This window comes from Ischnura elegans, chromosome 12 (genome assembly GCF_921293095.1).
Source record: "Ischnura elegans chromosome 12, ioIscEleg1.1, whole genome shotgun sequence".
NCBI classification, from domain to species: domain Eukaryota; kingdom Metazoa; phylum Arthropoda; class Insecta; order Odonata; family Coenagrionidae; genus Ischnura; species Ischnura elegans.
The window spans coordinates 4,789,171-4,813,004 of record NC_060257.1 but is presented as its reverse complement, the minus strand read 5'-3'; the positions used below and the strand labels follow the sequence as shown (position 1 = coordinate 4,813,004).

The window sequence follows — 23,834 nt, the reverse complement described above, 5'->3', positions numbered from 1 at the left end:
GAGTTTTGATTCTTCTCCTAGAGAGCGTTACAACTTTCGGAATGAGGGTAAAGTGACGGAGCAGATTCAGGGAGTTGTGAATTTGAATCATTTTGAGAAAGAACAACTGGAAAAATTTTTAGAGAGGGAATTAAGATTGTTTGATCACTTATCGGGTTGCACAAATTTAGTGTCACATCGCATTGACGTCGGAGACAACCCTCCGATAAAACAAAGATATTATCCGGTGAATCCCCGTATGCAGGAAGTAATAAATCAAGAGGTTGATCGTTTGTTGAGTGAAGATATTATTGAACCGTCGCAAAGTTCCTGGTCGAGTCCAGTGGTTGTAGTCCGTAAGCCAGACGGGAAGTATCGTTTTTGTTTGGATTTTAGAAAGGTCAACGCGATATCCAAGAAGGATGCATATCCTTTGCCGTACATGTCGGCCATTCTAGATAAATTGCGTAGTGCGAAATATATCACAAAAATTGATCTGCATCAGGCTTATTTCCAAATTCCCTTAGAAAGCGCTAGTAAGGAAATCACCGCTTTTACGGTTCCGGGGAGAGGTCTATTCCAATTTAAGCGAATGCCCTTTGGTCTTACAGGGGCACCCGCGACCTTCCAAAGGTTGCTTGATAGATTAATTGGACCGGAGATGGAGCCGCATTGCTTCGCCTATTTAGATGACATAGTAATAGTTACAAAAACATTTGAACATCACCTAAGGCTATTAACCGAAGTTTTTCGGATATTGAGGAGCGCCGGATTGAAGATAAATAAGAATAAATGCGAGTGGTGTTGCCAAGAGATTCGATATTTGGGGTTTTTAGTCAATAAACACGGTTTGTCGGTGGATATGGAGAAAGTCAGCCCAGTTGTAAATTATCCCGTGCCACGGAATATTCAACAATTGCGCAGGTTTCTTGGCATGGCTTCCTGGTATCGACGGTTTGTTCGCAATTTTTCCTCTATCGTAGCACCTTTGCGTCACTTGTTGAAGAAAGGAATTGTGTGGAAGTGGGATAAGGAGCAACAATCCTCGTTTGAGAAAATAAAAGAATACTTGACTTCCACTCCGGTGTTATCGTGTCCAGATTTCAAAGAGACCTTTTATTTGCAAACGGATGCTAGTTCTATCGGTTTAGGGGCCGTGCTTACACAGTTCTTAGAGGGCTCTGAGAGGGTCATTGCATTCGCGAGTCGCTCACTGACAGCACAAGAACAAAAATATTCGGTGACCGAAAAGGAATGTTTGAGCGTGCTATGGAGCATTGAGAAATTTCGCTCATATTTGGAAGGCTATCATTTCGTGGTCATTACTGATCATAGCAGTTTAAAGTGGCTTCACAAATTAAGTAATCCAAGCGGTCGTCTCGCTCGTTGGTCATTATCCCTCCAAGGATATGATTTTGAGGTCTGGCATAGGAAGGGTTCGGAACATGTGGTGCCGGATGCATTGTCTCGTATCCCAGAATGTATAGATTTGGTTAATATGGAGACGGAGGAACCACCTAGTGAAGACACATGGTATAGAAAGCGTTTTCTTGGAGTGCAAAGTAGTCCAGCGAAATATCCGGATTGGAAAATTGTTAACGGGGAATTGTATATCCATAGAGAACGGGTAATAGACCATTTGTTAGAAGGCAGTAGTTGCCCATGGAAATTGTGTCTTCCGAAAGAAAGGATAAAAGCAGTGCTAAAGGAGAATCATGATTGCCCTCAAGCGGGTCATCTGGGAATAGAAAAAACGTGCTCTCGAATCAAAAGATTTTACTATTGGCCTGGTCTTGTGTTAGATGTAGCGCGGTATGTCCGTAAGTGCGACGTCTGTCAGCGGTTCAAAGTTGAACAACAACGCCCAATTGGCAAGATGAGTACACGTGAGATTCAGGAACCTTGGCTAGTAGTAGCAACTGATATTATGGGACCTTTAGTACGTTCATCAAAAGGAAATCAGTATGTTATAGTATTCCAGGATTTATTTACAAAATGGGTGGAATGTAAGGCCGTTAGGCGTGCGACGGCCGAGACCGTAAAGGCAGCGTTGCGGGAGTTAGTGATTTTGCGATGGGGAGCACCCAAATTTTTAGTTTCGGACAATGGCCCGCAATATGTTAATCGTATTATATCACAATTGGCGGAAGATCATGGCATGTCATTATCGTACACCCCGCCCTATCACCCGCAAGCTAACCCAGTTGAGCGGGTTAATAGAGTCTTAAAAACTATGATTTCATCTTTTGTAGGAACAGATCATAAGAAATGGGATGTCCATTTAACCGATTTTTGTTTTGCGATGAACTCAGCTGTTCATTCATCCACAGGATATTCTCCCGCGTTGTTAAACTTCGGGCGAGAATTGAATATTTGCAAGTCCGAGAGAAGGTCAAGCGAGAGAACCGATGAGGTTGAAAGGTGCTCAGTAAAAGATTGGGCCACTCGCTTAAATAGATTGAAGGAATTGCATGATTTAGTACAGCGGAACCTTACCGAGGCATATTCGCGGCAGAGTAAATATTATAATTTGCGACGAAGAGATCGCAAATATTCGCCTGGCGAATTGGTACTAAAGAGAAATTTTGTTTTATCTTCGGCAGCTCAAAACATTTCATCCAAATTATTGCCAAAATTTGTGGGTCCGTATCGTATTAGATGTTCTATTTCCCATAATGTTTATGAATTGGAAACAGAGAACCATAAGAGTATTGGAAAATGGCATGTTAAAGATTTAAAGCCATATCTCAACCCAACCTCATAAATTTTTTTTTTTATTAAGTAAAGGGGGGAATATGTAACCCTCAAAAGTTGGAGAATGAATCCCGAAAGTTCGGAGGCAAAGGAGCAGGTGGGAGGTGTTAGGATTAAAAAGCTATATTTATTTTGTTTCTATTGCCTTATGTTGATTGTAAAGCAATTAGAGGAATGTTAAGTCTTTTTTTTGTAAATACTAATGCACTCTGTTATTATTTTGGAATGTGTGAATATATTGTATCTATTTTGCTCCAAAGAAAAAAAAATTATTTTCTTTTGTTATCTCAGCCACAAATTATTTTCTTTAGATTTCGTATTTTTTATCTAAGTTCATTGCCTCTGTAATTGGGAGGAATAAACTCAAATCCGATAGCCACGTACGTCAATAATCAAGTGTGTTTTGTTTTTTTTTATAAAGTTGTGTGCATGTATTTGAGGTTTGTGAGCACTCAGGACATCGGCGATCCACGGGTCCGCGGCAGAGGGACTGGTCACCCCTGGCCGTGGTCTGGGCGATACCCGCCTTCTTCTTCTGACGGCTGACCACCGCAAGAGAAAAGGTCAGGCTAACGCATGGCGCAGACTAACCAGAGCGCCCAGTTTGGATTCCCGCCGGCGAGGAGGCGCGCGCAGGTGTATGTGCCACCGGAATGAAGCGTCTGCTAGTGTGCGACGCTGTTGCTGCCCTCCGTGAGGGAAATGCTAGAGAGAAGAGCTCGCCACGAAAAAGCTCTCTTTGGCCTACGAACTTTCAGGAGTCAACATCTCTCCATTAAGTGTGCTTAAAAATTCAAACCAGTGTGTCTGTGTGGGTGTGAGTGAGGGATTGAGGTATGTGGCTAAAGGGCTTTGATGATTTCTAATGTTCAATTTTGCTTTTCGTGATTTTCTGTTACGTGCCCGTTATGGGGATCTAAATTCTTAGCGTTGATTTTGGTTTGTGTTCCTTGCTGTTTCCAATTCATGTGCATTTATGTCAGGTCTTCGGGACCACGTGCGCCTTATGCCAAACTTTACTTTGTGGTTGGGATTTCTATAGGCCTCGATGAGGCGAGAATGTATTGTAAATTTGTCGTTCTTTCTGTGAGCTGCCAAATATTAAAAATAGTTGGAGAAATAAATATCTTACCTTGGCTTGTAACAGCTACTATTGAAACGTGTCGTTTTCTTCAAGGTCATTAGAAACCCTGGATAGTACCTTTAATTTTTTTTTCCGTTGCTTATTATCTTATTTGTTTTCTTGTTATTATTCACTCCACTGTTAGCTATCCGCGTGCTTACGTGGTGGACGGGCCTCTAGTCGAATTAGGCTGAATTTGCAAACCCGACGAGAGACACCCGTTACACCCTATCTTAAAGTATAATCCTAATTTTTTTCAGATTTTTAAAATTGGTGTAACAGGGTCAAAAACACGAATAACTGCTTTGCGCCATTTGCAACTATGCATTCCAGGAGGATTCGGTTTGATTGTTGAGAGCAACTATTGCTGATTAGTTTCTAATATTATTGATTAAGAATAAAAATAAAAATAAAAAATGCCTATCACATCATTAATCGTAATTATTGCTTATAAACATTCTGTTAAGCTTTAATTTCCTAATTACTGCGCGAATATGACAGAAGCCGTGATAATTGGTATATCGTCTTTTCGAATATGCATAAAGGCCGTTTTACAAAGGGCTAGTCATTTCGCAGGTTAGTATTGAGAACATTTGTTGAAATATTGTAGAGGAGGACCTATTTTCCCCTCTAGCAGCAGTGCATTCTCTCTTGCGTTGCAACAATTCACCACAGTATACTCCCAACCATTTCACCTGTTTTATTATTGATATACAAAAGGAACACATTTGGGCCCATGAAACTCCCTTGTGGAACACCTAACGTGATGACAATCTTCTTTAGGGGTAGCGATATCCAATTCGTACCCTTTCTACTTGTCACATTATAGTTGAGTGCCTTTGGTACACCCCTAAGTCCGGTTTTCAGAAAGTAAACATTAATTTTCGGGACAAAATACGTGCTTTAATTTCATTTTTAATAATAGTATTTCTTGATTGCATCCTCTTTCCATTCTGTTCAGCGAAAAACAATGCTTCGCGAGGTAGTATGGCAACAAGCTTAAAAACATCTTATGCAAGTCATAATGGTCGCAATATTGAGGCAAGGACTATTTTTTGGAACGTTCTTGGTTTTGTCATGGCAATATTCTTATTCACTATGACCATACAAAAATTACTAATGGATTGGTTTGGTTTCAAATAATTCGGAGGCTGCAGCTGATTCTCAGCCCCCATAGCTCAGCTGGACTAATTTCTCGCCAAGTAACAGAACAGGAAGTGTAATTCAAGCGCGCATCTGCGAGCATTTAATGCACTCTCGTAATAAAACATCACCAGATGGTCGCTATAAATTACTAGTCATTCCTGTTCTCGGATCGGTTTGCAGAACCGAAGTAGCTGCATTCATTCGCCTTCCCAGCGTAAGATAATTTTACTGCGCCCAGAGTTGCCGCCAAGAATTCAAATAAAATGCAAACAAACACAGCGTGTATTAGAAATATTGTAGGTTTAGACTCGCAGTCGTGGCAAATATAGTAGCTATTTTTATGGCGTTTATATGGTGCGTTGATAGCGAGAATTTGTAGAAGTACTACACGGATGAAGGGGGGTTTTGCATGGAGCTGTGCGAATAACGTCGACTTCCCCGAATGCCCAAATAGACCTTCTCTGCTCCATTCCTATAAAGGCTCATTCTCTTTCAATCCATCCATAATTTTCGTAGATGTGTCTGCCAATTATACAAAGCATACAATGCTCTACATGGAGTTACTAACTCTTTCTGAGTTCATAATTTTTATTTCATCCGGGTGAAAAGAAGGTGAAAATATTTGTTCCATTAATACGAAGGAACTATTTATGATTTCTTACTAGCTAAACATCTGTTTAGTTTTCACGTTTCATCATGCATTTGTCATTTCATTGCTCTTTATAATGTATAACTATTTGATAGATGTGGGATCAGAAATGAGATAACTATGTAAAATTTCGCCTGAATGCTATTTCTTCATGTCAGACATTGCGAAAATGGATGGAAAGAATTTTTGTTGTCACCGGAGAAGAAGTCCTATTAAGAGGAGAAAGCGCAATAAATCTATTCAAATAAGTAAATGGTCATTTTTTAGTTTGCATTATGAGTTTTTTTTGTTGCTGTGGCTTAATAAAAATGCGAGGGACATCTCTTAAAAATTACAAACAAACAAGTGAACTTTCTGATATTTCGAAGAGTCAAACGCTTCGCACGATCGGAACATATTTTCTTGATTGAATTATTTTTTCATCGCTTCATTTTATTCATTTATCACAACTTCCCCGCACTGTTTCAACTGTGAAATAAAAATTTAACCCTTTTCGTGACTCACAGTGGTAGATTAATAACAGTCTGGGAGATCTAGGTCAATTTAAGGTTTGGATAACTTGTTAAATGTAGGAATACCCAATGGTAACTTTTAAACTCACAATTAGGCCTGCTCTCTTTCATTCTTTCCGAAAATACTATTCTCTTCCTTCATATCCCTCATTTTCCCAACATTCTACACTCTATGTTAAATGTAATAAAAAACTGACATATATAGTGTTAGCAAAACACATTGTAATGCAACTAATCGAAATACATGTAAATATAAAGATATGTAAAACTAGTAAAATGGCAATTAATAAACAAAATAAGGTATGTCACATCATTTTAAAATTTTCCTTCTTCAATAAAATATAAATTAGTTGAAATGCTGTATTGAGCATTTTTGCCATTAATTGTTCATAATTGACCTCTTTTGTATTTATTGAACCTCTCATCTTTTCATATAATTGGTCTTAAAAATTGAAAATAGATTTCCCAGAATGCTGGAAAGTATATTTTTTTGCGAGTAACCTAAACATCAATAATCTTAACCTTATTTCTTTAAATAACGCTTCTAGACTTTTCTCTCCCTCCACTGTGATGGTAGTTCAATTATACTAAGGGGGGAGGGGGGAAGAGGGCTCGTCAATTTACGGTTAGGTTGACTCCTTTCATATAAGATGCCCCCGTGCTAGCTTTTTAACTCAGAATATGGACTACTCCCTTTCATTCTGTCTATAAAATCCTATTCTCTTCCTTCCTCTCCCTCGTTTACCCAACATTCTCCCCTATAACACTATTTTCAACATCCCCTCACCGCTAAGCACTAACTCCATCCATACCTTCTGTCTCCTCCGCATCTCATCTGAAAACTGCCTCTCCTCACCCACCATGTCGAGCACTTCGTCGTTCCTTCTCCTCTCCGCCCACTTCACCTTCTCTATTCTTCGCCACACCCACATCTCAAATGCCTCCAGTCTTCTCTCGTCCTCCTTCCTAAACCATGTTATCCAAGTAAGTTTGTAAGTAAGTAAATTTTGCTTGGACGCTTAAACTGTTCTGTTTTTTACAGGTTCATTGCATGTTTACAGGCCGAAATATCGAAAAGAGTTGCTGCTGTCCATTTAAACGGATTATTTTTTTATTATCTGATTTCTTTTTCTTTCACGAACTTAGGATTTCCTAAGATTACCAGACCTACTTATCATAGAATTAATTAAGAAGGAGAAAAATTCTAAAGAAATTCACTGCTGGAATAGACGTTCTTCGAAATGCGTTTGACCTCTTGTGCCACTATTGAATTAATATTTGAAAAACCCATTTTTTATCGTTGGTTTCCATTGCTAACTCAAAGCTCTATTGACGTTTCCTATCCTAACCCACCATATTTAGCACTTAGTAGTTCCTCCTCTCTGTTCACTCAACCTTCTTGATTCTTCCCCAAACCCACATCTAGGTCGTCTCCAGTCTTCTATTGTCCTCTTTCTTTTGTCTAATGGGATGGAATGACAGTTCATCATTTAATTTGACAGTGGCGATATCTGCGGCGAATCTCACATCTACAAAAATGAAATTAGCTCATAAATCATGCTGGTTGTTTTATGGTTGTGAGGGAAAGCAGTTAAAGAGACTATTGTCAATCCGCGCGCATTGAAATCAAATTTCAAAATCGCCATTCGTAGGTAGAAATACTTCGCATGAAAACGTAACTGAGCGAATAAATCGTTTAAAACTCAGATTTAACGCATTCGAGACGACAGGAAAGTAAAAAAGACCACTTCCACTACCCTTAATGGCAAAAGTCACACTGAACGGGATAAAGCTGCTTAGTGGCGCCACCGAATAGTATGCGCGCGAAACGAAACGAAATATTACGCTCAGCCACAATTTTCTATGGCCTGCTTTAATGAAGTTCCCTTTCGGTGAATCGGTGAAGAAGACATCTCGAGATGGATATATATTATGGAACTGAGATGTGAACTCATGCTAAAAAAAACTTCATCGTGGCTAAGAAACAACTCAACTCAATTTCAAAACAGTTTGTGCGGGTGTTCTCTGTTAATTCTAATAGATGACATCGATTATGCGTTCGTTTTTTTTATATCTACGCGCAAAAGCTGTGAAGATATTTCTTCATCAAGTGATAATTTAATTTTTCGCAATGTTTTTTCTATAAAGCGGCCTGAACACTGTTTCGCTCTTCTACTGTTTTCTTGTTTTCGATTCGAGGCGGAATTACATCTGAAGGAAACTCTAAATGCAATGACGTAAATGGGCAAACCATAAGGTCTGCAGGATCCAGTGCTCCCTAACGGTAAACTTCTTTTCCATTTGCGATGCGACGTTAGTTACGTGCCACAGCGGAATTGTCTGCGGTGACTCGCAATCGTAGCATCTCTTTAAATTGGCAATCCTCGGCCGCGTCTCCATGGGAACGAGATCGAAGCAATTAAACTCCTTTTTTGCCTCATTTAATCACTATACTCCTTCGTGTCGATGATTGAAACGATTGGTAGGGATGCGGAAAAATCGGAAATGCGATATTTTTTTACGGATAACAGTTAAAGTTTTCGCTAGATACTATTGAGATGGCCGCAGTATTTTATGGCTCAGTCTCCGTAGGCATTTGATCTTTCAATCCGCCTGATTTTTTAAATCAAAATTTAAGGCTCTGCTGATAATGGTTAATATTATCCGATTTCGATAAAAAAATTCTTGAGCAATATTCGAATAATAAATACTTTAGTATTGCAAGTATAAAAAATATTGATGCACCCCCTCCTTGAGATATCTTCAAATAATCCTTAAAACATTTGTCTTTCCAAACTCATACCGAATTGCATTCAATACGTACGTACTTTTTAAATTGTGGCTGAAACAAGTTTGTTAGATTCTTGGTCAGAGGGTCTTTCCCTCTCATCAGATGCATAGGCGTAATCAAACTCCTCACATGCGGGTGTTGAACCCTCCTGATACGTTCCAATATAAATGAAATAGCTGTTGAATGCTGGTAAATGTATGTCCGTATAGCAAAGCTATAAGAATCTCTCTAAATTGGCAATACCCCGGATAAATCCTCCGATCACCATGGGAACCAGATCGGAGCAGCTGGACGACGCGCCATGCCAACCAGTCCTCCGATACATGTTGTGGCGACCACGAAAGATGCCTATGGGGCGAATATATCTTTGCTTTTGTTTCCCATGTTTTTGCTTTTGATGTGGCATTCCTTCAGTGAGGCTCATTCACTTCAAGATTTTTCACCGAGAAACGATGGACTCATTTGTTACACTGCTCACCAGTGAATAATTTAGTACATGGAATTAAGTGTTCTCCATTTATTTATGCCTGATAAAATTCGGAAATGATGATCAAAATGTCGTATCACCCTCCGTTAGGACGCAAATAATGAACTCCGCCAATGTATATAACGCATATCCATGTAAAAATGTATCTAAATGGCAAATTAATCATGTTGAAGCATAAAAGTTTCAAACAATAGCACATGAGCAGAGCAAACAGATGCACACAAATAATTTGTATGCACACATGCATTAAAATCTTTCATGCCGCGGTTTCTGAGTTATCGTGGCTTATATCCTGCTTTTTTCCTTCTAGAGCATTACTACGTTCTCAAGGTGCGGCATTCAGCAGTTTTCGCCCAATATTCGGATATCACAAATTATCTGGTATCGTTGATCCATTTCCTCAACGTTCTGATGGAACCTCTTACCCTCTTCTAAGCTTTCGGTACATATTTAAATATTAACATATTGCATTATCATTATCATCAACTGGTTTTCTACCCTTCACTGGCAGATGTCCCAAACATCAAAGTCACATCCAACTCATTCTGTTCGAGGCACTCCGTCCCTTTGGTTTCCCTGTAGCTTCTTCTTCAACCCTCACCTCTCGTCTGTCATCTTCAGCTTTCTTCTTCTCTTTTCTCCTTCGACTTTTCCCTCGACTGCTGTATTTAAAAACCTTCCCTCTTAAAACAAGCCCTTTTCAATGCTCCTTTCCCTTCATTACAGTTCTCAATAATAATTGCATCATAATTATAGACTTTTAGGTTGTCTTTTGTTTAATGCATTACCATTATTTGCAAGTGTGTTAGATTTTCGCAGAAGCTATGGGTCATACGGACATTTGAGTATCGTTTTTGTATTTGGGAAATCGAAGTATGAAAAGAATAGGTAACAGTTTTTATTTCAGAATAAATAACTTTCATCACATTGCGCTGCCTTGCGTGCATTTTTGGAAAACACCTAAAAAGCAACCGAAGTGGCAACAATGAGTCGAGTATCTATGGGAAAAGATTGGCGCCTCCTCTCCACTATGTATCCTTGGAGTCGAGTCACTCTGTACCATATTGACGTACACATCACTACGGCTTGACTAAAAAGAAATCGTTCGCGTCATAAAATGAATCCGTTTTTCGTGCACCGCTCGAGTCTTCGTCAATTACGCCGGTGGAGGAGATGGGGGAGCAAGCCAATAGCCGTGATTGGCGAGTCCCTTTCTTGGCAAACCGCCGATAAAACCGTGCGCTATTATTTCCTTGAAGTTTCGAGAAAAGGTCAAAAGGCGTGAAAGGAAATGGTCAATCTGGAAAACATTGCCCAATAACACCAATTGGTAGAAGATGTAAGACGTAGGGCGGCTGCGAGGAGGCCGTAAAAAAAAGCTTTCCTTCCAAAGGCAGCGAATGTCAGCAAATCTCAAAGTTTATTCCGACAATTTTTGTTTTCATGGCCTTGATATAGACAAAATAGAAAAGCTATACATTCTCTGAAGGCATAGATTGTCCGTTTTATTACAACTATGGGTTAGAATATTGCTGGAATGAACTATACTAAAAATTTCTCTCTGCGAAAATTCGGTGCTTTTAAGCAATATTGGCCCTTAGACTGCTCATAGAGAAGAGAATAGAAAATAACAAGCCGACGTTCGTTGCGTTCGTGGACTTATAGAAGGCATTTGATAACCTGGAATGGAACTCAATTCTTGGAAACCTAAAAGAAATTGGAGTTCTTCACAATGACAGAAGAACCATCCACAATTTATACAAAAACCAAGCAGCGGTGATAAAATAAAATTGACACATTTGTACAACTATTACTTGAAGAAGCCTAAGGAGCTTTATCAACATCTAAACCTACACACTAGTGCGTAAACAGGCTAAATAGGCCATAAATGGTAGCCAGGATTTTTAAATGGTGGGGGGTTTGGATTTTTAAAAAGGGGGGGGGGGTGAAATTTGAAGGTAGGTGCTGTTAGGAAAACAACTGATAAAAAATTGATAAAAAGAGGCAGAAAAGGAGATGCACTTACGGAGCTCCACCAAGCATTTCTTTAAGTCCTTTGTAGTTCGGAGTAAAAACGAATTCCCATAGCATTCCCCGGTCGGCAAAACATCTCTCTCAATAGGGTGGTTTCCTATTATTTTTTTATTGCCTAAATCGAAAGATTATTACTCCTGGAGTACGTATTTCACGCTTTTAGATTTTTAAATGACGATATCTATTTTTCGCGATTAAATGAAAAGTGAAAAATTTCAAGCGCGCAAAAACGCGAAACGTAAGTAGGAAAGTCCGTGCGACGCATTTCTGGTTCCCCCTCTCTCCTTGTGAAGTGACCTTGATCGAGACTGAGCGCTGATAGGACGCAGGATGCTAACGGGTAGCTGAGTACCTTCCTGTCTGGTAGCGCATGGCTTAAAAAAGGTTTATTAATACCTTATCAAGCGAAGAAAACTTTCCGACCTTAGCCAGTTTTAATAGGTGATTATTAAGACATGTTTCCCTGAGCTCTGTGACTCATGCATGCATTGGTAGCCTCTGACGATGCATTACTCCTATCCTCTCGTGTAGAAACTAGGTCCCTGTGACGTCACGTGGAGTGGAATCGCATGGGCGCCTTTTTCAAATGAGGATAAAATTTGACCCTTGCCATTCGTCTAAACCGGTATTTCAAATAATTTGTGTATTATGAATACACTAATGGTGGGTAACGAATCGCCATCAATGCCTTTTGTTTTCTTTAATGAAGGAAACTACCCTATTTATCGGTTCCGTTGGACCTAGAAATATAGTGCGATCTAATATTATGTTCTCCTTCTCGCTATGAAACTTATTTATTCTCAATATCTGTGTGATGCTTTCTGCATGCCCGTAGCAGTTTTCGACAAATTGCGCAGCTTTCTTATATATTACATTGAATTCATGGATTAAGTTTTTCTGCGCCGGATCCATTATATTCTCTCTTCGTATTCAAAGTGTGGCCGAACGAGTCTTGTAATCTTGATTCCCCAGTCTCGACTTCCTCTCTTTTGCTGCATACTGATATCTTGGTTTTCTTTGTGTTTATTTTCAATTGATATGAATTCATTACCTTACCCATATTAAACAGAATATTTTTCAAATCCTTCTCTGTTTCTGCTATGACGGCTATGTCGTCGGCAAATCTTAGCATGCTAATATTTATCCATAGATATTCACCCACAAAGCCTTTTCTTTGACTTCATTTATTGATTTCTCGATTTAAACGTTGAAAATTGCAGGTTACAAAGCACAGCCTTGTCTCACTCCTTTGCTATTTCTTTCATCTTCACAGCTAGGCCCTAATTTTATCACCGCTGCTTGGTTTTTGTATAAACTGTGGATGATTCTTCTGTCATTGTGAAGAACTCCAATTTCTTTTAGGTTTCCAAGAATTGAGTTTCAATCCCGGTTATCAAATGCCGTCTCTAAGTCCACAAACGCAATCAACATTGGCTTATTATTTTCCATTCTCTTCTCTAAGAGCAGTCTAATGGCCAATATTGCTTCCCTTGTGCCTTTGCTTTTTCTGAATCCAAATTGGTCCTCTTCCAAATATTCATCTGCTCTTCGTTCTATTTTTCTATGGATGATCCTTGTGAATATCTTCGACGCATGTGTATTCAGGCTTATGGCCCTAAATTATTCGCAGTTCTCCGCTCTTTCTCTCTTAGTAATTGGGATTATAATGTTCCTCTCGAAGTCCTTTGGTATCTCACCTGTCGAATACATTTCCATTATGATTTTCTACATTTGGTTTACACATCATACACATCTATTCGAAGGTTTCACACAGCCCCATCAATTTCTGATCTTAAAAATGGGGCTTCATCAACTTCCTTCTCGTTTTCGATAGCATTCGTTCTTAAGCTGCTTCCTTTGCACAAATCTTCCAGACGTTCTTTCCATCTCATCCCTTTGTCTTCGTTTTCAATCATTAGTTCTCCGTGTTTGTCCCTATGGGTATTACGTCTTTCCTTTAAGTGGTTTCTCACTATCCTAGAGGCGGCCTCTACTTTTCTATGCACATGATTGTTTTGTACGTCTTCACAAATATTTTTCATCCACGCTTCTCTAGCCTTCCGTGCTTTACGACATATTTCGTTCCTTATTCTCTTGTAACAATTCTGCCCTTCCTCTGTTTTCGCCGACTTGTAATTTTTTCTTTCTTCAATGAAATCTAACACTTCCTGCGTTATGCATGGTATTTTCATAACGACTTCTCTTTTACCAAGGACATCCTCAGCTGCTGCCTGCAGACCACTTCTAAAGGTTTTCCAACTCTCTTCTACTGATTTATTGATCTAATCCTCCGCTATTATCTTTTCTAAAGCTCCTCGGAAATATAATCTAATAAATTTTATTGACATACGTAGTTACAATAAATTTCCTATTTTGCCCGGAAAAAGAGTAAAACGCTTCTTTGCTACATAAAATGTATCGATACGCAGTTGCATCGGTGTAATTTTCAACAATATAAGTCGGCCAATCGATATATTACAAAAATAGGATTATAGTGAATAGATAAATATCTATGTCACGTATATCGGCACCATATTGGATTCTTTACTTTCGTAAATGCTGTTTTCTAAATACGAGCTCTAAAATATGGTAGTAATAAGCAATATTACTTCGTACTCATTTTTAATCACCCAACGGAACATCTAAAATAAAACTTATGCGTGTTTTCGTTTCCCTGTTTTTTTTTGTAGCTGTGGGACATTCATTCTAAATGATTATTCGTCGGTGCAATTCTTTCATTTCCTTGAAGAGAGATTAGATTCCATCGTCGAGTAATAGCGAGGAAAGAATAAAAAAAAAATTGAAGGCGCAATCCCGCACTCTGATGTCACGTCTCATTTCGCGGGAAGAAACAATGGAGTCATGGCGGGAACTCACATTTTTACATTCCCACCGCAGTTTTTTTTCAATCCGCCCTTGTTTATAAATGATTTGAGCGCGTTTCCATGGAGTTTCACGCGACCCGGCGAACGGCGAGAACCTTTCGATGCGTCAAATTAAGTTAACGAGAGCACGACAAAAAAATAACACACCCGCCGACGCGACGTGTTGTTTTTTTCTTTATTTTGCAATTCCGCAAACGCTCGTGTCCGGAACGAATTGTAAATGGTTGCGTTGTCATTAGCGACGGAACTTGCTCTTCAAAAGCCCATCTATCTTGGAAGTCCCTTCCAGCATCGATGGGAATGAAAATATTCTCCAACCTTCGTGGAGATGCGTCAGAGAATGTGGGCTGTGCATATTACTTAAAGCATATTGAACTATCTTGAAATATTCAGGATGCCATGAGTAGAGCGTTGTCGAAATTTGGCCGTATTTCGGTTATCAGTGATTTAACGCGAAGTTGGTTTGATTAGATTTGGGTATAGCTCACCGTGGACTAGGCCCCAGGGGTGTGAACTTTCACTCATTAAGGGTATTCAGGTAATTCACTGATTGAGCCACCTCGCTATACAGGCTTTTGATTTGGAGTGTCCGTAGGCTGCACCCGGGAGTGGAACCCACGACCCATGGATCACTAGGCCTTTTCCCACTAATCTCTCCATTCATCTGATGAAAAGCTGAATTTCGTTTGACATTTTCAAAATGATAGTGTAAGAGTGACTATTGTAAACACTAATAACTCCAACTCGACCGGTCGTGAGCTGTCAATTTTATCTCAACAATGCATTCAACGAGTCTTGAATTATCTCTCCTGTATGAAAAGAATTACCTTCGAGAAAATACTGAGACACAGTGGCGTAGCCAGGGGGGTGTTGGGTCCGGGGGGTCCAGATCCCCCCCGAAATATAAAAACACAATTATTTTCCTCCATAATAGAAAACAAAATATTGAAAAATCAGGAATTTACAAAATGTTTCTTTAACAAATTAAGTTCTTTCTATTGTGAAAAGTGTTAAAAATTAGTTTAAAACCCATTACTTACAGCCCGGTTTTTCAAAAATTTTCCCCCCTGGTTTTGGACCCTCGCTAACGAAATTCCTGGCTACTCCACTGCTGAGGCACTATGTTTGTATTCGATGCACCGGCAAAAATTGACTGGGGTGTTCTTTATGCGGCCTAAAAATGTCAAAATGATTGCACGTGGCTTAAACAATAAACAAGCAATACGTCCCGAAAGATATTCAATCGCGAGGAATATAACTTAACTTTGAGTCACTGAGTGAGTGGTTGACTCCGTGAACCGTTACTTTCAGCCAAACACCCATTTATTATTTACATGCGATTCTAGTTTCCGAAGGAGTGTGAATTTAATTTTGTGGAAATTTAACCTCCAGAAAATACTGCGAGTTATTGTGATATTAGAGGTACAAGCCCATGTTGACTACATCTAATCTAACTTAAACACCCTGAAAATTTATGGATGATTATTTATTTAGTTGAAGTTTTAGAAAAATATCACGAGAGAGAGAGTCATGCATCAAATTAAGTAAACGGGAGAGGATGACGTGTTTCTATTCTGCAAAACTCTCGTGTGAAGAACGAATTGTAAATTCCGTCCCGTGACGTCAGCGTCGGTGCTTGCTTCTCAAAAGGCCATCGGAAAGAAATGTCCTTTCCCACTATTTCTCCATGCATTAACCTTTGTCGTTATTACCTCTCTGAGCTCGCGACAATTTTACGAGCGAAGTTTCCACTTGCTTCTCTTGAGACGCGAACCGCTCGAACCACCAATTACCCTGCAGTCAGACGAAACACACTATAATTTAAAGCGCAAACGACGGAAGAAAAACTGTCGATTGAGATGAAGTTGCTTCAGTTTCCCTGGGGAAGTTCTCCATAGATTTGGACGTTAGTTCCCGACATAAAGACTCACTATTTGATAAAGACGTTATTAAATACGCCTTCTGTTAGCACTACTGACAATGAGACAGAACAAGTACCTACGGCAGAATGGGAAATGATATAATTGAACAATGCAACAATTTAAAAAGACCATTTTCTTAATTGTGGCTCATAAAGTTTCTCACCGCTTAATATATATTTTACCGTTGATTCTATTTTTATTTCCCACACCAAATATTTCGCAGTGTCGACTGTTTTTTTTTAAGAATCTGACGCATGAAAAAAACTATTTTCTCTCTAACGGAGAGGTTGTTTAATTCTTGACTTCCAGGAGTCCGACAAAACTGCCAAGGGTCGGCCTCCGCAGTGTGATAGAAATTAAATTTGAAAAGATATCTTGCCGTTTCCTCGCATGAATCTCGCAGTGTCGACTGTTTTTTTTAAGAATATTACTTATGACCAAAAAAATTCTCTTTAACGAATAGGCTATCTAAATTTTTGGGTTTCATGGGACAGAAAAAAGTGCATTGGAAAAAACTGACAAGGGAAGGAACCAAAGTATCACCATTGGATTACGGTCGAACTCCGCTGTGTGATAGTAAAAGAAATTCTGGAAGATATGTGTCTTAGCTCTCTAATTCCTCGACCAATGAAAATTCCAGTGAGGAGGAGGGATGAGTCTCTCAAAAAATGGACATTGGCACTGCGGAGTGGAAGTTAGGCTCGCGTTCCCAAGATGAAGAGCGGAGTTAGGAGGGGGAAGATGGCGATGGATTGGGTTGTCGAGCGACTATACTCTCATTTTATAAACTTTGGTTCTCAATCACCAAAAGGTTCGCCTCCGAAATGATCAAGCCGATGCAATACCTCCCCTACTCCTGTTTAGACTACGGCCTACGCAATACTTTCATTGCTACTACAATCTATAGTGCTAATTATGGAAGGTTTTAATAAAGTTAAAGTTTTGTATCTCGTCACGCACCTCATTTTTGATGCCAATTCAATCTCATTAAAATATTTATGCTCTAGGGAAAGTATAAGTATTAGTTATGGCTCACATTTAGGCAATTATTTCAAGAAAAAAAATATTTTCATCGCTTCCTACGGAACCCATTCTTATAGCAGATTTTGAGAAATGTAATCAATTGCATCTATTCGCACGGCTTAATTTATGGTTCACTTTCTTTCATTTAAAACATCAATACATGATTGTATTTCAGGGAAAAATAGCAATACAAATGACAAATAAAAACTTTTCGATTGTATTTCCTTGGCCAATGTGCAAATATATCCCATAAAATGATAATCAACGCTCCATGAGCAATTAGTACAGATTACTTAATAACTATGATAATTGCTATATGGAAATTTACGACCAACATCAGATATTAAAAGGTCATATAAGATTAAATTATTCATAGGATTAAGGTAGGTTTGCTCTCTTCTTAACAATTCCTCATTACTTACTCTGTTGATCCATTTTATCTTCGTCAACCTTCGGTAGCTCCACATTTCGAATGTTTCGACTCTTGACTTCTCTGCAACTGTCAACGTCCAAGACTCGCTCCTGTTCATAAATATGTAGCACATGATGTATTGTTTCCTTGATTCTATACTCGCATTCTCAGCTGTTAAGGGAGTTCCTCTTTTTATGAAAAACCCTCTCTGCCTACTTTCTTCCACTGGCTATTTCTTGCTTGCTTCTCCCATCGCTAAGGCTTCCTAAGTAGCATTTCTCTCTTTCACCCCTTCAAGCTTTTGCTTTCCTAGTTTAAAGTATGTCCCAGCCTCCTCTCTTTTGCTCCATACTAATATCTTAGTTTTCCTTTTGTTGATTTTCAGCTGATACCTGGTGAACGGCTTTTCAATTCCGCGTCAACAGAATTGAATAAAAATCCCTTTCTTTGAGAACGATCGTCTCTTTTGTCTCTAATGCATCATTTGCTCTTCTATTTATCCCCAACACCGTGACAGTTATTGTATTCACTCTTTGCTCGCTTAGCCTGAATCACCTTCAATCGAGGTCAGATAGCCGTCAGTTTTTAAAGGTGTCTGAAATGTAGTGAAACCCTAAAAATCTTTGACCTCCATATAAATTTATTTACTCCTGGCTTACTTTTAGTTCTATTAGTACCTATTACAGCAGTACTATACGAATGTATCTTCATCATTATAATTCAATAATCCTATAAGATTGGTTTGACGTAGCTCTCCATTCCTCTCTCCTATCCGCTATCCTTTTCATAGCGGCGCATTTCTCCTCTTTTACATCGTTTATAACCCTTTGTCCTATGTATTGTCCAATTTCTGGTTGTCCCTTACCCTACTTACCTTCAACCTGCCCTTCTACGATATTCTTAATCAGGCCATCATGTCTCATAATGTGGTCAACTACGTTGTCCTTGAAATTTGAAGTACTTGAAGTTTTTAGAAGACTTTTATTTTCTCCCACTCTTTTCAGCACTTTCTTATTGCTTCTACTGCTGACTTCTCTGCTGCCATCAACGGCCAAGTCTCGCTCCCATAGAGAAGCATCCTCCATGTGTAGCATCTGATGATTTGATTCCTCTTCTTTTCTTGTATTTTTAGCCTTAAATATATTATGAAGTTATTGCCTAGTAAAAAACATATTTGTAGGTTACTAGAAGACCATTAGAGGGAGAATAGTCCGAAGAAATAAAATACCTAATAAAAATTAAACTCTATAGAAGTAAAAGTAAGAGATAACATAATAGGAATACCATTTCCATGGTTTTGAAAGATTATCGGGATATTTGTACCACAAAACAAATACCAGTCTCTTAGAGGAGACTTTCATGGATGGGTTCGGATGTAAACGATGATAGCTACTTAGTTACTATCGTAAAATCAACTCGGGGTTGGAAGAAAACAAACACTTCGATTTGATTGATGGTTTTTATTGCGAAACAAGTACAAAAATAAATCGTCACTTATGTACAACATTTATCCACACAAATAAAATCTTTCTTGCTTTGGCTTTCCTCATGAACGCCGTGTGACTAGAGCAAGGGCAATTAGCCTGAAGAATTTTGCCCTCGCTGGAGAGTTTTGCACAGGGCACGGAATGATAGCACATCTTTGATCTTCATTTAAGGGCTTGTAATCATTTCAAAAATTAGTTTTTATGTTTTTAATGTCTCTTAAAGGTTGGTCTATGGAAACCTATTACCCTTTGACCTTCCATCAGGAAGACGGAATCAATTTTTGGCATTTAGCCATGAGTTCTTGACCCTGGTCAATTAGACGCGAAAATTATTGAATAGGATTTTGTTGATTTTTGAAATAGCGTTAATTTCTTTTCGAATGCGCAGTGTTGTAGACATTTGTTTCACACAATTTTCTTGCGAGTTTTTGCTCAAACCGCGAATTATAACGGAAGACTGCTAATTAACATCTAAAAGTTGAGCATACTCCCGTGCCCACGAGTGTAACATAACAAGTATGTGCGCATGTGCTCTGCAACTGTAGCGTAACTCCGCGATCGTTAATCTTCGACCCAACATCAGGAAGTGGGCATCAATTTCGGGCACTTAGCGTATGAGTTCCTTAACCTCGTGAAACGGGGCGATTATTTACATACTCACTCACTTTCGGCCGCCGACGGAAATAAGAGGCGTTTCTTCTTCTTCTTCTTCTTCTCGGTGTTTGAGTTCCCGATTATCACGTGCGGACGAAAAACAGTTCCCTTTTAAGACTTTCTTGTTTCCGTAAACCGGAAAATTTAGTTGAGAGGCCAGTTCCATTTACAAACTACCCGCTTTGCCCTCGCGTCGAACAAAAGAGCATAATTGGAGGGCATTACGTTATTCCGGCTCGGTCCTTTAAACCAACCGTGAAGCGATGAAAGATCAGGTTGAAAGGCAAATAGATTGAATAAGGTTTTATCGGGTTTCCAGCCGGGTTGAGTGTGTCCATTTTCTCACACGTTTCGAGGCCCGACATCATTCCCTAATGACGAGGAATAATCACTCTCATGAAGATGGACGAGTCGTTTGTCGAAACGTTGGCGACAGAGAACGGTTTGAGCCGATGGAGATCGCGATAAGACTTCACGCAAACTGTGGTTATATTTACTTAGACTTCAGGAGAACTGAAAAGAATATCACAAGAACACGTGCCTCGTCATCACGGAATTATATGAATCTCCTCGAACAAAAGAGCATTTTGTTGGAGAAAATGAACGCAGTCACCCAAATGGAATCACGATAACACCTTATTCAACCGTTAAGTGCCTATAGGATGCTTATTTCCGAAAGAGGAACTGAGGTAACTTTCTCCCTACTTGTCGAGCGGCAAGTAACGGCTCAGATTCTACGCCATTATTCCACATCCAGCACTCTGCAGATCTGAAGCGTGTACCATTAAAAATGTCTGTTTTATTGCAAGCCTAGCGCGAGAACGGCGGTGAAATTTCCATAAATTGCCATGGGTAAAATTTACCCTGTGCTGTGTCGAACCGCGGACCTTCATCCAGGTTTCTGATTTCCCGCAGTAAGACAAAGGTTCGTGGTTCGATTCCACGGACCAGGGGAATTATTTACCATGGCATTTCGTTTTTGGGAAAAAATAATTAGAAAAGAAGAGAAGTTAATTTGACATGGTCACGATCAATGCTTACCAAAAAGATATCATCGGAGCCACATGTCATGAATAATTTTGCGGTCTCGAAATTCATTGACCGTTCTTATGTCTCGAAATACTAAGGCATCAATTTGATTTTTAATGAACACATCATGAAAGATCGAAAGTTTCTGTAGTGCTGGTTAGATATCTCAAAGATTTTCGAGTTTTCGTCAGTTAATAAGAAGACGCAACAATTATGCTATTATGCTAGGCCGGTATAAGTGGGTTCATGGTCTCAAAGGTGAAGAGAAATCGTACATAAAATGGCTTCATCCGCGTAGTTTACCCGATTCTAAAACTTTTTTTGATGCTTTTACTGGAGGTATGTCCGACTTTACGACGGATTCCCAATGCTATTGCTGGCGAATCTTAGAATTAACGACAACTTGGATCTAAATCAGGACCGGAACTGATAAACAGCTTGGTTTATCCGTTTTTAAAACACCCGCGTATCAATATCTATCTGATTTTAAGAATTTTATTACAGGCACATTTTAAAATCGACCCCATATTGAGTCGCAATCAGAGCAGAAACTGATAATCTCGAGGGAAATCCATATTTAAAACATTTGTGATACACTGTCAGGAGGAGTGCCCGATTTGGCGACTTCTCACAAATATAGAGATAAATACTACGTATGAATTGCTTTAACTGCGCAGTTGTGCGTTTTAAAAACACTTTTGTTGATCTTAATGCAGTTGTGTCTGATTTTTTGACGGATTAAAATTTTATATCGGCAAATTTCTAAATCTACGCCAACTTGCGTCGAAATCAATGAAAAACCTCTTTAAAAAACCGGGATTATCGGTTTTATAACATCCATGACACACTTTATGGAGAATGTCTGATTTTACGACAAATTCAGATTTTATATCGCTGGCGCATTCCTGTAATCGATCCCAACTTGTGTCGAAATCATTTCTAATGGCGTATCTGTGATTGTATCCGGCACAATCAGTAAAGGGTGACCCCCACAGAAAACTCATCTTCATCTCCAAACTCTGCCCCCTCTTCTGCCCATTGCCGCTTACTCTTCAGGAGTTCTCTCCAGGCCCTTCATGGGCGTAGTAATAGCAGGGGTGCGAGCATCAGGGCCGGCAGGAACGTAGTTGATAGGGCCGCCGAGGACGGTGACCCTGTCGGTGGCAGGACGGCGCATTGTCCCTCCTTGGCTGGCCTTTGGTTGCCCTCGGAGTCCCTGGCCAGCAGACACAGCTCCCACCCCTTGTCCGATGGCAGACTATCCGCCACGACGCTAAAGAAACAAAAGAGATGCAGAAAATATGAATAAACAGTCACCGTTTTTCATCGGCTTAACCTTTCCTCGTTTAAATTATAAATCATTTGGGTATTCTCATAATAATAATGTTTATTATTCCAAATTAATTACAAACAAAGACATATACATAATGTAAGAAGCTTTAGCTAACCTAGATAGTGGCCCTGAGATTAGGTTAACATCATTTTGCAATAATCTTCCATAAATTGATTTATAAATAGTGGGTAAATGGATAGGTACCAACATAAAATGAGTAACTTTGACTAAATGCTATTATTATTATCAAATTTAATTTAGCAAAGTATTTCTTCTATTTTAGGATAAGTAAACAGCCATTGGTTTTATTCTCCTTTTTAAATGAAGATTTAACGCCCTTTTGTACTCAGATGGTAAAAAGTTTTTTGCCCACTTTTGGCCCAATGTATGTGAAACTTTTTCTGAACAGTGGCAATTTTGGGTCTCAGTAAATTAATCCACATATGTATCAGGTGTCAGAAACGCCGAAAAACTCCCAACCATTTCATGTCCCAACTAGTGAATAATTTCAAATCCAGGCTGGAGCACACTCCTAACAAACATTCGGGACTATGATCCAAGAATCCCAACTACAGACACAATGTCTCATCATACTCACTCTTGTATGGGTCTACCCTACGTGTAAACCACCTCATAATCGTAGGTATGTGAAGAATTTTTAATCTTGGAAAAAAGACAAAAGTACAAAAACATTGTTCTTTTGGTGTCTTCTTCTTTGCGTTTGAATTCGAATAGATGTTATTTCTTTCTAAGGGAAGGCAAGTTTCTCTCTGAAATGGACGTCATTAAAAAAATACTACTGATGCATGTTAAATTAATGCTGATTTATACCTCCAGAATATTTGGAAGGCGTATAGTGTCTCTTATTATATAATCTCTCTTATTATCACTTTGATATGATCAAGTTTAATTAGATAGATACACCTAAGCCTATATTTATGAATGGAATTTACTTTTATAAACCGCATGTTCGATAATTCTTGTGAACAACAAATGCTATGTAGCTGTTTCATTTACTCATACGGTATTCATCGATTATTTTGCTGGCTCTATATATCATCAAAGCAGTTTTGTTTGACTGACCTTTATTTAAAGTTCTGTGATAATTATAAAAACAACCTTTTCCATTGAATGTTAATGACAACTCTTTCCCATAAAGAGCCGTGATTTGACTTTTCGATTTGGTTGTTTCACCAATTCTGAAAGATATTTCCTGTGAACTTGTTTTTCCTTTTTTTAATATCTGAAAACTTGTCATGAATACATCTTTACGGATTATGAGAAAAAAATTCAGGATTCTTGTTAAAACCTCTGTTTCCATGAGGCCTGATCCCTTCATATTGAGACGGGAATCGTACAAAAATCGTCGATGGTAACCGATGTCTGTCGTATTTCGTAACTGGAATATTCTTTATTAATTTTCGTTTGAAGATTTTTGCAGCTTCTTCTATCTATCTGGTAAGTTCCTTTCGGGAAATGTTGCGTTGAAACAAATTTCCGCCAACGTTTCATTTCTCCTCCTGGGAGCTTTATCAAGAGAATGATGAGGGTAACGTTCTCGTTCCCCAGTATCAGCGGTCGCTGAGCATTACGCCTCCAGCCCTGTGCATAAAA

General features: G+C 39.0%; 1 protein-coding gene across 2 annotated transcripts in view; it reads right to left on the bottom strand.

Annotated features, from left to right (window-relative positions):
- Positions 1 to 19,157: 19,157 nt before the first annotated feature.
- The window catches only part of LOC124169016 (toll-like receptor 6), a 95,235-nt gene continuing 90,558 nt past the window's right edge, over positions 19,158 to 23,834 (bottom strand). For both annotated transcript variants that reach the window (XM_046547478.1, XM_046547479.1), the window contains exon 13: positions 19,158 to 22,160. In XM_046547478.1, coding sequence (XP_046403434.1) covers positions 21,962 to 22,160 — 199 coding nt within the window. In that variant the 3' untranslated portion in view covers positions 19,158 to 21,961. The remainder of the gene's footprint in view (positions 22,161 to 23,834) is intronic.